Below are 20,271 nucleotides of genomic sequence, written 5' to 3'. Positions count from 1 at the left end.
TATTGCCACTACTTTTGCTCTGAAAGCATAGCACTACTGTTTTAGAATGTTCCCATTCATTTGTTATCTGGTATTTGGCCAAAAAAATTATTACTAATATAAGAGAAGGAAGTAAATTTTCAAGAGCCCAAATTGGAATGCAATCTGAACAAAAGAACAGCACTACTTTGACCCCACAGCTCTTTTCAAATTTTGCGTAAAATGAAAGAGACACAGCATCTTGGAAGAAATCACAGGAATTCTTTGTGTTGGAAAGTGTGAGGCAAACTAAATAGATTGAAATAACTTCTGTTATATTTAAACACAAATGTAATACTACAGGCAGAGGGGAAAAAAAGATTATTTATACTTCTGAACACTTAGGAGGTGTGAGAAATCTGCAGTGAAGGGCTTGAGCAAGTAGTTAGCTAAAAATAACCTGTCCAAAACTGAATTACTATTACTATGACTACTAATTTCAGCTTCAGAATAATATGTAGTCTTACATTTGTCATGTAATAAAATAAGAAATATATCAGGTGCGGTTTCAGGTTCATTTGCAATATGCTAACATATACTAAACATATAGTAATGGTTAACAAATATGTAAATGTGTATTAAAATATAATGTCAATCTGTTATCTCAGTAATTAAAAAATAGTTGTGAGACAAATCCTAAAATAAATGTAGCATTTTAAACACACAGAAGTAGAGGTTAAATGGTCACTGTTCTGAAGTATAGCTGAGGATTAATAAAATGTTCTTTGAGTCTGGGAGTATGTGGAGAATGTACATATGGTGGAATCAGAGATGGTAATTTTTTTGTATGCTTATGTACCAAGTTTTTTAAACATTATTGCTTGAAAACTAAGATAGATTTTTATAATCCTTTGGAATATGCAACTGGTGCCACTAGGAGAGTGTCCTTGCTTAGCAGAGATTTAGAGAACAGCTCTTCTAAAAAGAGCACACTTGAAACTCAGAATTTTCTTTCATTCAAATGTTGACCAAATCTTTCATTTCTCTCTGTGTGGACTGAGTCCAGATTTTACTTTTCAGCTTGGCTTTAAAAGTTATCTCTGTGAGTTATGAACTTAACTAAAATAGTACATAGCAAATTGTACAGCAACCTCAGTCATTATACTGAAAGAAAAATCTATTTATACTTTAATATTTTGTAACTAGTGAATATGATATTTTTAAGAGACAATAAATAAGTCATTGCAATTATATTAACAAGGCAAAATAACTTCATAGTAACAAAAAGATCCATCAGTACTATTTGACATGAATGGTGATGTAACCAGCATATCTCAAACTAGAGCTGTAGGTCTTTATAACCTTCAAGTGCTCAGAAAACGTGAAAGTGCTGATAAGTTATGGTATTTTTGGTGGCTGTGATTCCATTTTAGGCACCTTTTTGTTTTCCCTAGTTAGAGATCTATTAATAGAAGTGCTTGTAAAAACCACTGATTTAACCTGGAAGGGTTTGGAGAATGGGGGCATGCAGAAAACTGAAACACAGAAGGTTTCAGAGAGGGAGATCATATTTGTTTTGTCATGATCTATATATGCATTTGTGAAAGTCATGTATGTGTGTGTACATAAGGTTGATTTAACAGGGAAGGCAAATGCCTGACAAACAAAACCACTATGAATTCATCTTAGCAGTATTACTGCTACATATCCAGTGCATCTTAGAGCAGATAATCACATTGAAAGAAAGGGGTTTGTGTAGTTATTAATGTAATAATGTACTGCTAAACTGTGCACTTTCAACAAATAAGTTGTTGTCATAATCATGCTGTTATGTATTAGGTGAAAGATTATGATCTTTGATGCAGGAATTTAATTTATCATAATTACATGATATAATTTCAATTTCTTTTTCTATAGGAATTAATGCGTATTCATACTTTTTTTTTTTTTGCATCTTACATTTTATAATTTTTTGTTGTTGTTGCAAGCATGGTGTTTTAAAAGTAAAAAGGAGTGCTGAGAATGCTTATAGTTTCATTTCTGTCATAGAACTTCTGTATTCCACTTCTTAAAAAAATTTATATTTGAAAGCATAGTAACAAACCCAACCAATAGAATAGTCATGATTTTTTTATCTAAGCCAGATTTTAAAGAAAAAAGCAATTATAATGAAATGAGAGTGATTTGAATGCATGAAGCAATTGGTTATGGATAATTTGAATGTCTGCTGCCAAGCATATTGTAACCCACGTGAACCCCTTAATGGAATTCCATGTTTCCTTCATCTTTGGTGTTCTGTACTGATGCGAGCAGTCCTTTGGCCCACAGAAGCTGGAGGGAGGATTTTTCCAAGTCTCTGAGAGATACTGCTTATTTGTCAGTGCAGCTTGGTCTGATTCATGACTGTCCTCACCTGCTCCACGGCTGTGGTTAGTTGCTTTGTTTCTTTAGCTATTTCTTTTCCATCCTGACTTTTCTGTGTGTATCAGTAAGTGTTTGATACAAAGTCTCCCTGTCTACCTAGCCCCAGCATGGATTTTATCCCGTGCTTGCAGTCAGTAGCTACTATCTCAACGCAAAGGATAATATCAAAATTCCAAAGATTTTGACAGCGTGGAGAAATGTGGTGATAGGAATCTCATGAAGTTCAGCAAGTGAAAATGGAACATCCTCTTATCTGGGGAGGAATGTTGGTCCCGGGACAGGCTGGGAACCAGTTGGGTGGAAAGCCTCTTGGCAAAAGGGGACCTCAGAATCCCAGTGGAAAAAAAATGGATTTGAGCCAGCAATGTGCCTCACAGTGAAGAAGAAAGACCACAGCATCCTGGGCTGCATGAGGAAGAGCATTGCCAGCAGGTGGAGGGCGGTGATCCTTCCCCCGGTGAGATGCATCTGCAGTGTTGGGTCCAGTTCTGGGCCCCCAGCATGAGAAAGAAGGACATAGACTTACTGGAGTGATACCACCAAAGGGCCACAAAGATGATTGAGGGTTTGGAGTGTCTGTTGTTTGAGGAGAGGAGACTGAGACCCTCAAGAAGAGGAGGCTCAGGGAGATCTTATCAATGCATACTAATGAGAGGCAGTAAATAGGATGGAGGCAGGCTCTTCACAGTGGTGTCCAGTGACAGGACAGGACAGGAGGCAACAGCCACGAATTCAACTACAGGAAATTCCACTTAAACATAAGGAAAAAACTGTATTGCAATGGTGGTTGAATGCTGGAACAGACTTCCAGGAAGGGTGTGGAGATCCTTGGAGATATTCAAAATCCAGTGCTCCTGGGCAACCTTCTTTAGCTAACCCTGCTTGAGGAGTTGGGTTGGACTACATGATGTTCAGAGGCCCCTTCCAAACTCAGCCACCCTGTGGCTTTTGTGATACCACTAAAATATGTTGGAATCATATACCTCTAATTCCATTATTTGGCTATTCTTGCAATCTCTTTAGCTGGTCTCAAGTGCAAGGTGGCTTCTTGTAGAAAAAGTACAAACATACCAAAAAAACACTCATCCTTAAACACTTAATTGTCAGAAGCAGTTAAATTCTAACTTTTATGGATTTTTAAAAAATTGGTGCAAGACATTAGCAACTTGTACAACATGATAAACAGTGCCTTAGTCACATCTGGAATTAGAGCTCATATTCTGCAGTCAGGACCACAGTGATCTAACTGTGGTCAGACTGAAATGTTGTTTTTCCTTGCAATGACCATGTTGTGAGAGAGCACTACCAGTGCAGACTGAGAACGAGGTTTTTCCTTCCAAAAAGTAGCTACAGAAAATTTCAGGAAAAAAAAGTTTATCTTGTGTATTCATATCTTGACCACAGATAAATGCATCATTGAATTAGCATTAAACAGCACAAGAAACTCCAGTAAGAATCTTAAAGTCAGCTGGCTTCAAAATTCATTGAAAGGGTAAAATATGTATTTTGAAGATCAGTTGAAAGTTAGTGTTATCGCTAGAGGTTGCAGTGAGCAACTTTATTTTCTTCCTAGAGTTAACAAGCAGAGCCAGCCCAGCACAAGAAGAGTGTTATATGATGATTGCTTTTTACAGGGTTCCCAATACCAGAGCCTTAGTTATAATTCTAAATGGCTGTACATGACATCACACTAAACAAAGTGTATAAAACAACTCAGTTTCACTGCTAAAAATGTGTTACCCCTTTAGCTGGGCTAGAGACAAGTCCTGCTGGATCCCAGCACTTTTAGCACAGAATCTGATTATTCTCTTCATCTGAAATTGCTAGATGAGAATATCTTGTCTGATTTCAGACTAGTTTGAGTGGTTGCAATCATAGAAGGCCTTGTTGAAAATGATGCAATCTTTTATTTCCATTTGTCACCCTCCAACCAGAAAGTTAGCACTGGGAGCATCCAATGAACAGTACTAAAGACTTCAACAGACCACCACATCTTTTATTTTTATATGCATATAAAACTCTTATCTTCTAGCTATTAGTTTTAAGATATTTGTTTTCATTTTTATTATGTTCTCCCAATTCAATGATATTTAAGGAAAGAGTGGATTTTTTTTCCTTCTCCCTCTCTTCTGGCCATGATGCATTTATTTTTGAGGTAGAGACAGACATATTTGTATGGAGAAATGGTGTAACTATTGTTCACTCATTTGATGCTTATAATATGTGAGGAGAGACACACATGCAGAGTGTTCAGTTCTTTAGGTAAGGATGTAAGGTAGATACAAGTAATAGCACTTTATCCATCATAAAATTTCAAAATGGCTTAGAGGCACGTTCCTGCTGCAGCTGTTGCAGACCTTGTAATGGCATTAAGCTCTGACTCAGGGTGATTCTTACCAGAGAAGATTCTAGCAGGAACTATAGTTCTGGTGCTAACCTGAATAGGAGAATAAATAGCTTGAATATTAATGAATTGTGCATAATACAGACACTGTGAGGTGAACCCAAGCAGGACAGGAAATACGTTTCTTTTTCAATTCTTTTCACACTAGGCTTTTTCAGACAAAACCCTCTGGTACTGTGCCAGGATCCCTCTGAACATTACAATTTTAACCACATATGGTATTTATATTTGTTCTGATTATTCACTTGAACTGATTATTGTTATTTTATATTTTCATCTACTGGGTGAAGGCAGTGTACATATATTTACTGGTGTCTTTAGTATTGCTGGAGCAAGCTGAAATAATATTTTAGGATATGATACGAATTCTTACTATCTGTCCTTTATGAAGAAAAGCAATTTTGGAGTCCGGCACTGCTTATGGTAAAAAGAAAGAGAGGTAAAAATCACCTTAGTGTTCCTTTATGGTAATCTGCCCATCCAGTTGATGCCAGCTGTGCTTTCTTCAGTAACAACCAGTGAGGGGTAGATACTTGCTGATTCTCAGTGTTGATTCTCAAGCTGTGTGCAGAGTCTGTCCGTTCTGTGACCACTTCTGTTGATCTTCTCTGAAATGTGAAAGGTATACACTACTGACTGAATCAAGGATTAGTCCTTTGTGCTTGTCAAACAACAATTATATTGAAGTATTACATCCATGTACCACATCCCCAAGTATAGCACAAACTTACTCGGTTGTAGCAGAATTTCACCATTTGTTTCAGAAAATATGCTGTGTGGTTCTTTTGTCTTCTGTTTCTCAAACTCTTCATGACCCATAATAAAGCAACTATCTTTGGGAAAAAGAAAAGAAAAAGAAAAAGCATAAAATGACATTTGCCTGTTGAGCACTTAATGCCTTTATAAATGGCCATTTTTTAATAAAGGCATATGAGCTTGTATTGCCTTTACAGGGTGAAATGTAGTAATAGTTGACCTTAAGGTAATGCCTAAATCAGACTGCAATGACATGAAAGGCTGGATAGGATTTTGAGTAACTGCTGATAACTATTTAGTGCTGAATGAAGAGGAACATATGTATCTTACCACTAACCACAATAAATGTACTGTTGGCACTAAAGGTTAGTGATCCAGCTGGAACTGTGTCCTGTAGACTTTCCATCCATTCATTTTAAATAATAGCGGTCATTTGTTGAAGTCATATTTTCAACTGATCATCAGAGGGTCTTCAGCAGAATCTGCCTCTGATTCCTGAGGTAGGTCAGGATCATCATTACCACGGCTTTGATATCACTCCTCTTTGCATCTCATGAAAGTACTTGTATGCTGCTAGTTCATGACATTAAGAACTGTGGATTTGCTGTGATACCTATGTGTGTGTGTATCTATGCATGTATTATTTTCTTAAAATTGGGACAGGTAATAAAATCAGATATAACTTCGTTTGGCTTTGTGTACCATATACAGAAAAGAGTGGTACAAAGATGGATCGTACTGTTGCACTTTTACAGGCTTCCTTAAATACCTGGATTTGATAAAAGAGCACCTCACCAACTGTGTCATGAAGTTAGTGGGTATATTTATGACATCTTTGTTATAATTCGAAGGCAGCAATTAAAAATCCATTGTCCTGTCTGTGCCTTAAGCCCTGTTTCCAGGGTCGTATTTAGCATAAACTGGCCTGAAGCTGGAAGAGTGGAAAACATGGACTGGCACAACTCACTAGTCCCCTTAAAAACTAGCTTAGCTCCTGCACTGTGACCAATGTTTTATGAAGGAAGTACCATGTGATCTTGAAAATTCATTCTTCGTGACTTATCTTCCAACAAAAAAAGGAGGGAAATTTTAACAAAAGATGTCTTTTTTTTGACCCGTATTCAGAATTACTGGGCACAACAGATACTGTTGAAATCTGAGATTCCCAGTACCTACAAAGTATATAAAACTAGGGTGTAGCTCTGAAAGCACAGAATTTTATGACAAAGCTCCTCATTAGGGACAGGGAAAGATGATAGAAGGGATGAAGAGATACAAGGGACAAATGTGCCTGCTTAAGGAAAGGTAAACTACAAGTGTTATTAATTATAGTGAAGGAAAAGACTTCCATGTCTCTGTAGTGCAATGAGACAAATAATACATTATTTTTGGAGGGTTTGTTTGGTTTTAGTTTTTGTTGTACAAGTCTACTGTCCTTTAGGAAATAATGAAAAAAATTGTTTCAGAAATATAAATTTTCAGCACCTCCCTCTATATTCCCATATGTTTATTTCAGTTGTCACCCATTTAGATAACAAGGATTTAGTGTTAAAGATTTGTGAAACTAACTTTGTTGCCACAAACAACACAATCTGTAGAAAAGCAAGGGAGGATGTAAAGAGCACAGAGTTATATCAGGGTTGGAGCTGAACTTATGAGTGGGATGGATAGTAGTAATGATTATACTGAAGAAAAAGGGAGTTATCTGAGGGAGATTGTCATGGCCTTAAGTGTGTTCAAGGAAACAATGTAAATGGAGGAAAACTAACAGTCCATACTTCTGAAATGTAGAAAAGGAAGGAAACGTTTAAGATCTATTTATAGAAGACTTTAGCAGTTTAGAAAGATTTGTAAGGTACAGTGTTGGAAGCACTATTCAAATTCTAATCAAACATGGTTGGTACCAGTAGGAATGGTCCCATCAAATGCAGAAATTAAGTCTATGGTCCTCATAGTCATTTACTATTTCTCGTTGAGTGAGTCCACTCAAGTTTGCTTTTCTATTTCTTTTTGTTGTTCTGCACTCTGCTCTGCACTGTACTGCGAGGATCTTCCTCTGTAGTTACACATGCTGTATGTGTGTGTGCCACCTTGAGACTACATTGATTCATGGGCTGGTCTAAACCCACCGAGTCACAGATTTGTTATGCAGAGAAAGAGGATGATATTCCTGAATAGGGTATATTTTGGGTAAGTCAGGAAGTTTACAGTTAATGCAGTAGGAACGTCCTCAAAACCTGTCAGTAATCTTCCAATTAAATTAAAAACAGTAAATCAAATCCAGGGGGTAGTACTGTAATATGTGAGTTGAGGTTATTCTGTGAGATGTTTTCTCTACCAAGAAGGATGACAAGGGAGGGATTAGCTTCAGTGTCCCCTGCATTTGCTTTCATTTGTAATTATGGGAAATGCATTCAGTGTACAATGGTATCATTGCTGTCCTGCTGTTTTATCATTTCTTTATGAGATAATGTTGATTTCGGCAATGAAATGCAAATTTAGTTTACAGTGCTCCTTTTTTTCCATATAAAGGTTAAAATGCATATTGTAGATAACAATGTTGGTGGTGCTTTTGAAACATCCTTTGTCAGCTAATTTTGGCAATACGTGGTTTTAAATGCTCTTCAGTGCAACTCCATGAGTTTTATGTTGGCCTACATGAATTAATTTTAACCCAACATGCATTTGTTACCATTTTGACTTTAATTTGATCAAGTAATCGTAAAACTTTGGTACCAACAAAAAAAATTTTGGACGTGTTGAGAATATTTAATATATAGCATGCCTTCTGTGTCTCATGGCAAACCAAATGTGAGGTTACTGAAGTTGAGCCATCTTAACTCTATAATCATAAAAGTCTCTTAACACAGGGGGCTAACAAATACTCCTAGGAATGCAGATGCTGATGGATTCTGTGTTTGGAGGGTATGTTTCTGTTTACTTACAAGCAAATAGTTTGTATTGCTGGTGATAAAAGGGCTCAGAATTTTAACAAGTCCTGTTAAAATTAGCCTGTGTGTAGATTATAAACAGCTCCTTTTACTAAATGCTGGGACTCGGACAGCAATTAAATACGTGCAAGAATGGAAATAGTTTTCAGCTAGGAAGCAAATTCAACATAACAAGGCCAGCACTAACGGAAGTTGTCTTTTTTATTGTTATCTCTTTAATTTGTCTCACTTTCCTGTGTAAACTGCTCACTATTATGCAAAGAGAGAGTGTGTGTTAACTTTGGTGACATTGTGTTACTCCCATTAAGTAACATTGCACACAGGTTCTTTCAACATGACTGTACTTAGTATTTTTGTCGCCCCAAATGACATGAGTCAAATGACATTTCACAACTAAAGCTAAATCCCATTTCTACTTTAGGTGGTGCAACAATAAATTTGCTGTCATGGTTAGTAAAAAGATTATATAGAAAAAGGAGTGTGAGTTTTTAATATATTTAGTATGAAAGAGTGAAAAGATAGGGAGAGGGTTTTATGAAATGAGATGTTCAATTGTAGACAATAACAGAAAATAGCTCTGAAAATGCTGAGTTGGAGTAATGAATGAATAATGTTTAAAGTTTATCAAAACTGAAAGAACTCCTGATGTGAAATGAAGCCTCCTAAGAAAATTCTGTTCTGTCGCTGTTTTGCTTTGCTGTTGTCGCATGTCACACATGAATGAAAATGCTGCATTCTCTGGGGAACGGTAAAGCTTCTGTGTAGGTTGTTTATTTCCTTAATCCCTCCTTCTTCGTGATTTTCAATGTCAGATATAAAATGGAAAGCCTGTAAATATAGTGATTATCATACTGATTATCACCTGCATCAGGGAACGCCCCGGCTGGCCACTGTAACCCGAGCAGTCTCCACATGTTACAGCCACTTAGATTTTAACCTGACTACTTTATTAGAGATGTGGAGCTCAGTATGAGGTGCCCTAGGGCTGCACAGATGGGTTCTGCTTGTTTCCTGTTCTCACTGTTATTGTGAATAGATACTAAAAGGTTCTCATCGCTTTTATCTGGTTAATTTACTTTGAACTGTCCCTGGCATTCAGAGACTGCCTCACATTTCTCAGCATTTTGCAAACACCAGACTGTAGAATCCAAATGTGTGTTTTGAGCTTTATTAGCTTTTTTTTATTGGAAGGGCCTTAATCCTTAAAGGGATCTCATTCTGAGAGAGGCTGATTTTTGGGGGGCTGTAGGCGCAGTCCTGACTGAAATAAGCTGCTCAGGAGTTGTTCTGAGGTTCAGTTGATGGGAGAGAAGAAAATTAAGATTGCTGTTGTTCTTTGGCGTGTTCAGACACCCTGAGATTAAAGGTCAACTGCAGGAAAATCTATGATTGTATGCTAGCTGCCATTATTCATGTAGCCAGGCAGCAGACCAGGCTAAAAGATGACGCTCTAACAGGAGAATCTGAAGACGAGATACTTTTTAACAAATGTGCAATCATTTATCCTTCTTGTGGAAGGGCCAGGTTTTTCAAACCCCATGTGCTATGCATGGGTGCCCCAGTACAGAAAATGAAGATGAATTCTTTCAAAGTTTCACACACAAGAAAGCATTCACTTCACTGGAATAGTTTTTATTTCATGAACTGGTGTCCCATTTCCTGGCCAGACAATATTTTAACACATATGTTAATGTCCTGCTGCATTAGGATTTAAAAAAAATCCTCTTAGGACAAATCAGTGTAATTTCATATTTCAATTACATGACCAAAAACCTGAGGTTAAAGAACTTATTTGGGTATAAGAAATAATTTTTAGGCAGTTTTCTTATTCTCTTCCCCCTTATCACTACCTTATTTCTCTTTTTTTTTTTTTTCCCTCTGTCACAGTCCCATTTGAGGCTTTCTTGATTGTATTGCAGTTCATTGTAAGTGCATCACTTCAGAGTGGAACCTTGCAGGCTCCTTTTTTCATATGAGCATAGGCTTTGTTAATCACATGCTGGTTTAGGAAAACACTGCATGATATCTTTGAACCCTACACTCCTTCTTGACAGCCAGGCTAGCAAATGTCATTGCCTGTGTGATGTACAAGAAGGGATTCAATTGTAAGTAAATTGTCAAAGTGGCTAACCTTGCCCGCACCCAATTGTCAGGACCATGATTCAGTTTTTCTGTCAACATCAGCTCAGGCTAACCCGGTCAGCCTTATGTTTCTGCAGTGAAGCAGCCTGAGGAGTTGTGCTTTTCAGCTTATCACATTTTATTAACCTCAACTTACTGTTGTTATAATCAATTGTACCCACATCAAATTCTTCTATTGCCCCCAAATTGACAGATAATATAGGTCCACAGCTCTAAAAAACCTCTGCAGCACTAAAACCTCTTGTAGGGACACTGGACTGGTTTGGTATGGTAGTTATTTTTGTTTAGTTGGATCAACTCACCATTTTGGCTCGAGATTGTCTCTCAGTTAATATCAGTTGGCAAAGATAATTTGGAAGAATGCGAGTTAAAACACAGAGACTTTGAGGGGTTTCTGCAATATTTCCGATGTTAAGGTAGAAAGTGAGTAAGGGAAAAACATTGCTCTTGTCTTCCATCCCCTTGCTTTTGTTTCAAAACAGATTTTAATTGCTCCAATTAATATAAATAAGACATGAGGACATTCTGATACCCTGATGTTTCCTCTGTTCTTTCAGGAAAAGAACATAGTTAAATTGCCTAAAGCAGTGATTAAGACATCAAGAGTATTTTAAAATGTTCATCTCATTCTACCACAAGGGTTTGAGCACATTTTGTGATCCTGGTTTTTTAATGCACTGTAGATGACACATGATTTTTTTAAATGGCTTGATAACATGTATGCCATACATAAATGGATATATGATACAATTTCAATTAAAAATATGTCTGAAGGGTGTTTGTCTGGATTTGAAGCAGTGGTTTCCTTGTCAAAGTCCTGTCTCCAGAAGTAACTTTCCTCGCTTGGAAAAAAAATACTGTACCCTCTTTATTTGAACTTGTGAAATGTGTTGACATTGTACTGTTGTTGGGCTTGAGGGAAGGAGGGGGAAGCTTTTGGTGCGACTATCAGAATCGAACAACTGTATATGGCTATATTGAGATAATCGTGTAAAAGGAAAACTGGCTGAATGAGTTTCAAAATGTGTTATTTCTTCATTATCTAGCACTTTATAATTAACTGTTCTTTTTTTATTATTTCAGGAAGCTGCCACTTTTGCTAGAGAGCAAGGCTTTGAGGTGAGTTAACCCACAATTGCACACTAAACAGATCCTAAAGGTTTTTTTCTTGCTGATAATGAAGTTCTTTTGGACAATGATTGATGTGCTATTATACTCTCCAAGCCTCGCAGCGGTTGCCATGGAAACTTGGCAGTCGTCATGGTTTCTTTGTTCTGCCAGCTCAGTGTTATGACGCACTCTGCTAGGTCTGCACCCAACATCGCCTACAGATGTTATTTATTGAATTTTGAAAAGCCTCTTGGGAAGCCGAGAGGTTGGGCACGGTTTCAAGCTGCCTCTGCAGATATGGGACCTGTCAGTTTGTTCAGTTAAAAAGCTACCTCATTAGCTGCATTACACTCCAGAAGGATTCACTGCTAAAGCAGTGGTGAAGCAAGACTAAATAGTGAAATATAACACCGCTTAAATAACTTAAACCCTGCCATATGCGGATTATCATTATGCAAATGAATTTTAGAAAGGTTGTATATAAAATTGTTAGGTACTGATTAATGTAAACCATGCTTCTACAAACAGCTTCTTTTAGAAAGGGTAGTGTGGAATTTGTGTTTCAAAACATATTCGAGTTGGTGTTTTCCATCTGTGCTCTAAAAATGTCTGATCCTCTACTTTCTTGAAGTAAACAGTGTTGATTTTACAGTGATTTTCAGAGCTTTTGATTTCATCTTCTCAAGGTATTTATTTGACTGGTACCACCCATTGGCTACATTCAGATAGCTTAATCTGGAGAGCCATCAGCTATTGGTCTCTAATGCTGAATTCAAATAGGCAGGTTTTAAATACTATAATTAATGTGACAAGGCTTGTGCTAATTTTGCAGATAGTAAGTGATCTTACTGAAATCTAAATTGCAGAACTGAACACACATAAATCCTTTTACATGTTTTTTTCACTGGAATAAGACCCACCTTAATTGATTTGTTTGCAGTGTGAGAGAATAGATAGGAGTTTGACTGCTCAACACCCTTTTTGCATAAATAATAGAAGCCGCGCAATTCAAACTGCATCACTTTGAAAATGTGCCACTTCTGTGTGTGGATGGTTGCATATAAAAAAAGAGGGAAAGACTGACAGCTTTTGTTCTACAATTTAGATTTCTTTAGAACCATACACCAGCACGTACATCAGTGCCATCACTGTTTCAGATATTAAACTGTGGGCTGTCCCATTTCATTTTATGTTTCCCAAATTCATGTGGCTGCTTTGTAGAAATCAAGACTTTTTATCACTGTCAATTTTCATTTGTATAATCTATATTCTTAAGCATAAAAATACACTTTGAGTTTATACTAGCAAATGAATGAATTTCACAGATGCCTCCAAAATATGAAGCATAAGAAATTATTGGTACCCTCTGGTAGATAGACAATAAAAAGAAAGGAAGTAGTGTATTAAGTCTACCCATTCTATATTTTTATTGCCCCCTTGAGCTAAAGACTTTGAATGTGCCTGGTTTAAATTCAGCTCTAGTGACAAACTGCTTTTGCTGGTGTCTGCTAACTACCATCATATTAACCTTTCCATTAGTGCTTGCTTAGAGATTTTAGCTCAGTTCCTCCTGAACATCCTAAATCTGCCACATTTGATTACAGCATATCAGTAAAGTGCACAATGATTATGATCTTATCTCTTATTGCCCCCTTGCTTGGCAACGACTCACATGTCAAGTTTGCTGACAGAGATGTGTAAAACTTGATAAGCATCCACAGTTGTGCTTTCCCATTGTGCTGTGGAGGCAAGAAAAAAAAATAAAAATCACGCTTAAATAAAGTATCCTGCAAAAAACTCAAAGGAGCTTCAGTTAGGCTTTCAATTAAAACCAAGGAAAGTTTCCAGCAACTCTCAAAAGCTTGAAACATTGATTCTGTGATTTATATTGAGAATAGAAAACTGGTAAAAATGGCAAAGGGATGGAAAGGACTTGACTGACCAAGGCAAAAAACAAGAGTATGTTTATCATAGAAGTGATGAAAAGTTACTGGTGGCTGCAATTGAATTTAATCAGAAATATTTTAGCATAGAGAATCAGGTATTCTACCTCACAGTAATTTCAACAGTTTTGGATACTAAATGCATCTCTTAAACATGGATTAAGTGTATCTGGAACAGTTTTTTAAAAGAAAAAAAAACTTTCAATCAAGACAACTTCAGGAAAATATACACCTTTTCTGGAGAAATAAAATCTTATCATAGACAGGAGAAAACACTTCGGTGACAGAAATCTGTTTTTTTTCTTTGTAAGGGAAAGTCCACTGAAAGAAATTTTTATGTTTCACCTTACCAGCAGTTAGTTTTCCATTGTACTTTGCTGAAATACTGGGTACTTTAGTAAAATCAATCACGATATTTGAAGACCGTTATTTCCTTCACTTTATCTTCTGATCAACACTTATCTGTAATAATCAGAAGTAGAACATTACTTCTGTTGTGGTCTCTTCCTGGAGAGCGTCAGTGTGGGGTTGAGGGTTTTTTGTGAATTTCACGTTCTGTGACATTTTTAAAACTATTAAATAATGTCTGCAAAGACAGTGCTTCATCCTAATTGTATGTTGCAGTCATCTCCGTAATCCATTGTAACAGTCACAATTTTTATCCCAGGGAAGCTCTCAGGCTTGGTTTCCATTAAAGTGGTAGAATGGCTGTCAGTATATTTTAACTGGATGTTTCTAATACGTTTCAGATAACAAAGGTTTATGAGGTTTTGTTTTTACAAAAGGATAACTTGCTGTTTCTTCTGTGTGGGAATTAGGAAAGCAAAATCCTACTTTAAATGTAATATTTAGGGTTCAATTCTGTCTGTCAACCAAAGAAGGAAAACAAAGTGAATGGAACAGTAGGTATCTCAGGGGTTGGTAGCAGCTGCCATACAAAATAACTTCTCTTGTTAGAGGTAGAGGTCTCCTCCTAAGTACATATTGGCTGGGGAACAAAATCAGAGTTTTGGTACCCTGAACCAGATTTAGGTCTTCAAGTTAACAAGGTACACTGCACAGGTCCACTGTTTTCGATGGTTTTAATGGCCTGTTTAGGTCAGGGCTGTGGTAGTCCCAGCTATTGGGTATCTGTTCAGAGACAGAAATCAGAAGATGTGGTTTGTCTAGCATAGTTTTTCACATAATTTGTCTGATCCTGGGATATCTGATGTGCTTTCTTCACATGCACATATTCCACTTACTTGCTGGAATGAATGCCACATGTGAGTTTTTTCAGTTGCAGCATCAATAGGCAAATCATACTTTAGTGAGATTTGTATGACAGCTTTGTTAAATCAGATTCAAGTATATAATTGGATATGTTTGAGTATCCTGTGAATTTGGGGCACAATTTTGAGGCTTTAGGACCACAAACAGTACAGTCTTATCAGCCATGTCTGTAGACAAAGGATGTATAAGAAAGTCTCAGCATGTGGGCAGGTATGAGTCAGTGCAAAATAAATATTATATATATATATATATATTATTTGAAAATATTATATATATTCTGAACAGAAATAGCAGATGACAACATTCCATGATGTTTGCCTCACAATGAAATAAGAGACATAGTACCTCTGCAGTCTTAAGTTGTAAATATTCACATATTGTATAAGGTCACAATTGACCTTCAAAATACAACATAATGGTAAAATCAAGATATACTGTGCATAAGTTGAAGCCTCCTCAACATTGACGTTGAAGCTCTTCCACTATATAAGCTCTATTTTATTCTCTTCCTTTGAAAAAAATTAGTATAGAGAGTGATTTTGTCTGAAAATGGTCAAGTTAATTTTCACAGAAAATGCTATTCAGTTACTTTTAAAGTCTGCACAGTTAGACACAAATCTCCAAATCACTCTGTCTGGAAATTTCTGCTTTTTTTTTTTAAATTACCTTTTCCTCCTAAATACCTTCCTTGTAGTTATGCTTTACATCCTTTTTATGTATTTAATTCTTCCTGAAAACATTTGTGCTTTTTACTTTCTTTCACTGTCTACTTTATTTCATCCTTTACCATCATTCTTCACTAATCTCTTTCCTCAGGGTCCTCTCTTCATGTAAGTTAATCTTTATTCTTCCTTAAGCTGAAGAAATCATCTTCTGGTCATGCCGTTTTCTCCTATTATAACTTCATCATTTTCCTTTCAAAATTCAATGTGCATGTAAATACATTGCACAAATATCTTCAAGCTCTTTGATTTCTGTGCCTGTTTTACTCCACTGTAAATGAACCTAATAAAGTCACCAGTAGCCACTTCCAACTTAGCAAAAACTAAACACCTCTCTCCTGTTTCCTTTGATCCTCATGATGATTTATTGCAGTTTCTAGTTTGTGGATCTCTTAATTATCAAGGGCTGAAATATTGCAGGGTTTAGGTTAACCTTCAGAAGCCTACATATTAGCAAACTGAAGGGCTGTGTTCTCCATTCATCCCCTGTTCGACAGCTTGTGCTGCCAGCTGATACCTGCTGTTCTTAAACCTCTTAAAAAGACATTTCAAAATAGAGGAACAGCAATTTCACTGGTTTTCTCTGGCATCTTTAAGGGACTCATCACCTTCTGAGAATTAGGGGTAAGATGGCCCCTTTTTACTGTCCTCAGTCCGCACAGAGGGGATTCAAGGTTCTTCTCTTCTCTGGTGGAAGACATTGCCTTCTGAAAGCTTTGTTAACTGTCTAAGCAGGAGGGAGAAAGAAATAACACAAGTGAGAGCACTGTATATGGAAATTAAAAGTATTAGAGAATTTTAAAAAGAGATAAAGAGGCCAATAAGAAAGGGGAAACTACTTTCATGTTTGCCAAATGTGTATAAATCAATGGGCTCTCTAACTGCCACAGTTGGGGAAGAAATTAAAGGGAGGCTAAGAGTGTTGCAGAAGTAGTATGTAGTTTTTGCATCAATGGGTGTTGGTAAATATATAGCCCAGGCATATTCTCTGTCCATAAAAAGATGAAGTGCTGGATGAACAACAAAAAAAAAGAAAAAAAAAAAAAAAGGCAAGTAACCAGGACAGAGTGATATGTAGATTATAGTTCCTGAAGCGCTTACCTGACCTTCTGATGAAAAATAATCAGACTCTTGTCAAAATGGTACATACTGTACCTGGGTTTCAAAATAACAAAGTATGCTGATTTTGAAAGATACAAATCAGTTTAATAATAATATAAAATAATTGTAACAACTCTGGTAGATGACTTGAAACCCCTCTGGACAGCTTTATAAATGAACTCTATTCAATATGTAGTAGTGCTAAAAAATGAGTTTGGATTCATAACAAACAGTACACAAAACACGAGAAAGTATTGTTCTGTTTTCATATATTCAACGCTGGGCCTTCACCATGTTTCACTACAGTTCCTTGTACACAAGAGCAAACTGGGAAAGTAGTGTGGTGTTGTTTAACACAGATATGAATAAAGTGGGACACAGTAAGTAGCACAGAGAATAATGTCAGGAAATTAAAGAAGAAAAAAAAAGGAAAAATACATAAATTATGGAAAGAAATAGATTACATATACCAAAGTTAATTTGCAGAACTTACTGACTTGAGATAAATCTGACAACCAAAGGTTCCCATATAGCATTGTAAATGGGCTTGATGTTAATACAATTAAATATAGGAATACCTATATTTAGATTAGATTGAGAACTAAGTCAATTAGAAATTGAAATTCTTGTGTTTCAGATCATAGGGCAACAGTGATAATAGAAAGTATAACACTCTAATGGCAAGTTGTGTTGTTAGAGTTTCGTGCATCAGTTCTAACATTCCAAGCTTGTTGCTGTCAAAGGTGCTGGATGGACGAGAGGTTCGGTTCAATATGCCAGCTTCTCTGTTCCTACCCACGTGCACAGAGAAGTACAACATCCTTTTAAAGTGAAGATTTCTGAAACTTTTGCACCTTAGCCTTATGTCAGAAAATTGGTGATGTTCTGTGCCCCACTGAATATACCTTATGCCCTTTACTTCCTTGCATCTCAATTATGCAACCAGGGGGCACCTGGGCTGCACACCCTCTCAGGTGCTGCAGTGTACAGTTTACTTGATGAGACCAGTTATTGTAGGGAAGTTAGAGAAACAGTATTTGTAATCCTGCTGAAAGCAGAGGGATTATGGTAGTATAAAACCTGGCTAAATTGGATGAAAATCAGGCTCAGAGTTTATCCAAAGTATTCTCTTACCAATTTTATTTTTAATTTTATGATAGGTACAGTTAGAATCCAGTCAGCAGCAAAGAAACCCACTAATTACTCATTAAGAAATGCTCTTTAATTCCTTTGTTAGCTTTGCAGTTTTGCAGCAATTGGAATAGCTGAACTATCATTATCAAGATTAAAAACAGTGGTCTCATAGTACTACATAAACCCTTCAGAGAATGAAGTATTCCTCCTTTTAAAAATCTTCCTCTACTGACAATAAAGTCTATTTTATACCTAGCTGTAAGAAAATAAATCTTTGATCTGCTAATAAAGTTCTAATCTCTCACCACTCTAGTATGCTGGTAACAAGAATTTTCTTTCTGTTCCTGAATAGACTGAAGACATTAAAGAGATAGCCCGGAAGACACAAGCCCTGCCGAAGGTGAACACTAAAAGGCAACGGATCGTGGTCTTTACCCAGGGGAAAGATGACACTGTAATGGCTACAGGTATATTTTTCAAATCTCCATTGTTGCTCACAGCAAATATTCCAGTTAAACAATTACAAGTTGCAGTTTTACAAATTTTAACTGTTAAATGGTAGTCAGAGCATTTGCCTTTTGATGTTAGTCCATATTTCTCATTTTCTATGCTTTTAATTGTTTTAAGATTCTGAATTTAAGAAGTTAATATTTCACAAGAATGTCTGAGAATTTAGTTCTGAACATCTTAAGTTCTTTTTTTATAACATAGATCTAAAATATTGATCTAGTTGGTTTTACTGAGGTTTTTATGACTTGAGATTTTATCTGTGTAGCCATCTTTGCTGCAAACAAGAATACACTGTTCCTGCTGAGAACAGCTGTGCAACAGTGTAGTATATTTAAACATTTGTGAAGAGGAGGAAGTGAAATCCAGTACTAAGTGAATTTCCAGGCTTTTTTGCTTTGAGCAGAAAGTCTCACTTTAGCTTTTCTCAGCCGTCTGCTCTTCAATTCTCAAAGGAGTATGTGGGAAAAAGGTGTTCTAGCAGGGATACAAGTAGTTTCTGCTGTCTAAATTGATGAAGTACGATGCACAGATTTAAGCATTATAAACATGACTGCCTACCTTTTGACAGTCTCTTTAATTCCGTCCACCTATGCTTCTAGACTAAATAAAGCTATTAAATACATGTGCTGTGGCAAGCCATTTTAGTAGTTCATTCCTTCACAAGTTAAGTTATTAGTCAGGGCTGAATTCCTCCTTTGAAAAATCAAGTGAAGTTGAGGAAGCTTTGCACCTGAGGGACTGGTGCTTACTCATACAATATTTGCCTCGAAATCAGAATTGGCTTCAGACTGTGGCTGCAGGCCTAGGCACTAAGCAGGTATGTCGCTGCTATATAGATCATTCCCAGCAGCAGTTTGAATGACTTCTCCAATAGTTTGCTGCTTCCCCTATTTTGTTAGCTACAAACTGTTTTAAAGGAAATAGAAACCAGTCATTGAGAGTTGGGTATGTGTATCTCACTGAATGATGATGGAAGTGTTCCTCCCAGAAAGTTACTGCATGACGTGAATGGCCCATATGGAGGCACTTCCCTCGAGTATTGTACAGTTGGCTGAGAAATAGCAGTATAGAAATGTTTTTACACATGAGCTAGTAATAATGTAGTAAACCTAAATCTTATATGTAACCCTCCTGTGCTCTTATTTAATTTTAACTGAGTACTTTTTTATTCTTCAAACTGGAGTTGTTAACAAATCCATTAATCCCTTCTTTGATATTTTTACAACTGGGAGCTTATTTGAGGACTGACACTTGCTAATCTTAGCTGTTTGTTCACTATGAAATGAACTTATATTAGAGAATGCACTTTATATGCATGATAAATGCAAGATGGATAGAGAGTGTATGCAATGGTGTCAGCTACAAAAGCAAACATGATAAATGTTAAGGCAGTTTTGAGCCGTGGGATAAGCTATTCAGTGCACAAGCATAGCTGAATCTCTTTGCTATGTTGTTATTCATGGCAGCCAAATAAATGTCAATAATAAAAGAGAATTAAAGATTTTCATTTCCCAGAGGCAGTCCTCTAATACAGCTTGATCTTTCATTTCATTTGTAATTCATTCTCATGTCAGGATGCAATCATTCGCCAGGCTCTGTGTGTCATGTTAAGTCATTTAATAATGATTAAGAACATAAAAATGTTTGGCCTGTGGGGCAATTCTCGAAAGAGATACCAATTTGTTATTGTTTTCCCCCTTTTCTCTTCCTTTGGTGTGGACCATCTTTTTCGCACCTCCTCACAATAAAATAATAATGAAAGAAGGAAAATGCATCCCTTTATTTAGCATATGATAATACCATAGGATGGCATAGAGTGCTGCTAACACACTTAGAACTAACTA

At 36.6% G+C, this 20,271-nt stretch overlaps 1 protein-coding gene across 4 annotated transcripts in view; it reads left to right on the top strand.

Annotated features, from left to right (window-relative positions):
* Positions 1-20,271, top strand: part of ADK (adenosine kinase) — a 278,307-nt gene that overhangs the window by 218,333 nt on the left and 39,703 nt on the right. For all 4 annotated transcript variants that reach the window (XM_027649559.1, XM_027649560.1, XM_027649558.1 and 1 more), the window contains 2 exons: positions 11,719-11,754; positions 18,270-18,384. In XM_027649559.1, coding sequence (XP_027505360.1) covers positions 11,719-11,754; positions 18,270-18,384 — 151 coding nt within the window. The remainder of the gene's footprint in view (positions 1-11,718; positions 11,755-18,269; positions 18,385-20,271) is intronic.

The sequence above is a fragment of the Corapipo altera genome, unplaced genomic scaffold (genome assembly GCF_003945725.1).
Source record: "Corapipo altera isolate COAL_440 unplaced genomic scaffold, ASM394572v1 53, whole genome shotgun sequence".
NCBI lineage: Eukaryota > Metazoa > Chordata > Aves > Passeriformes > Pipridae > Corapipo > Corapipo altera.
This window is presented reverse-complemented; position numbering and strand designations above follow the sequence as displayed.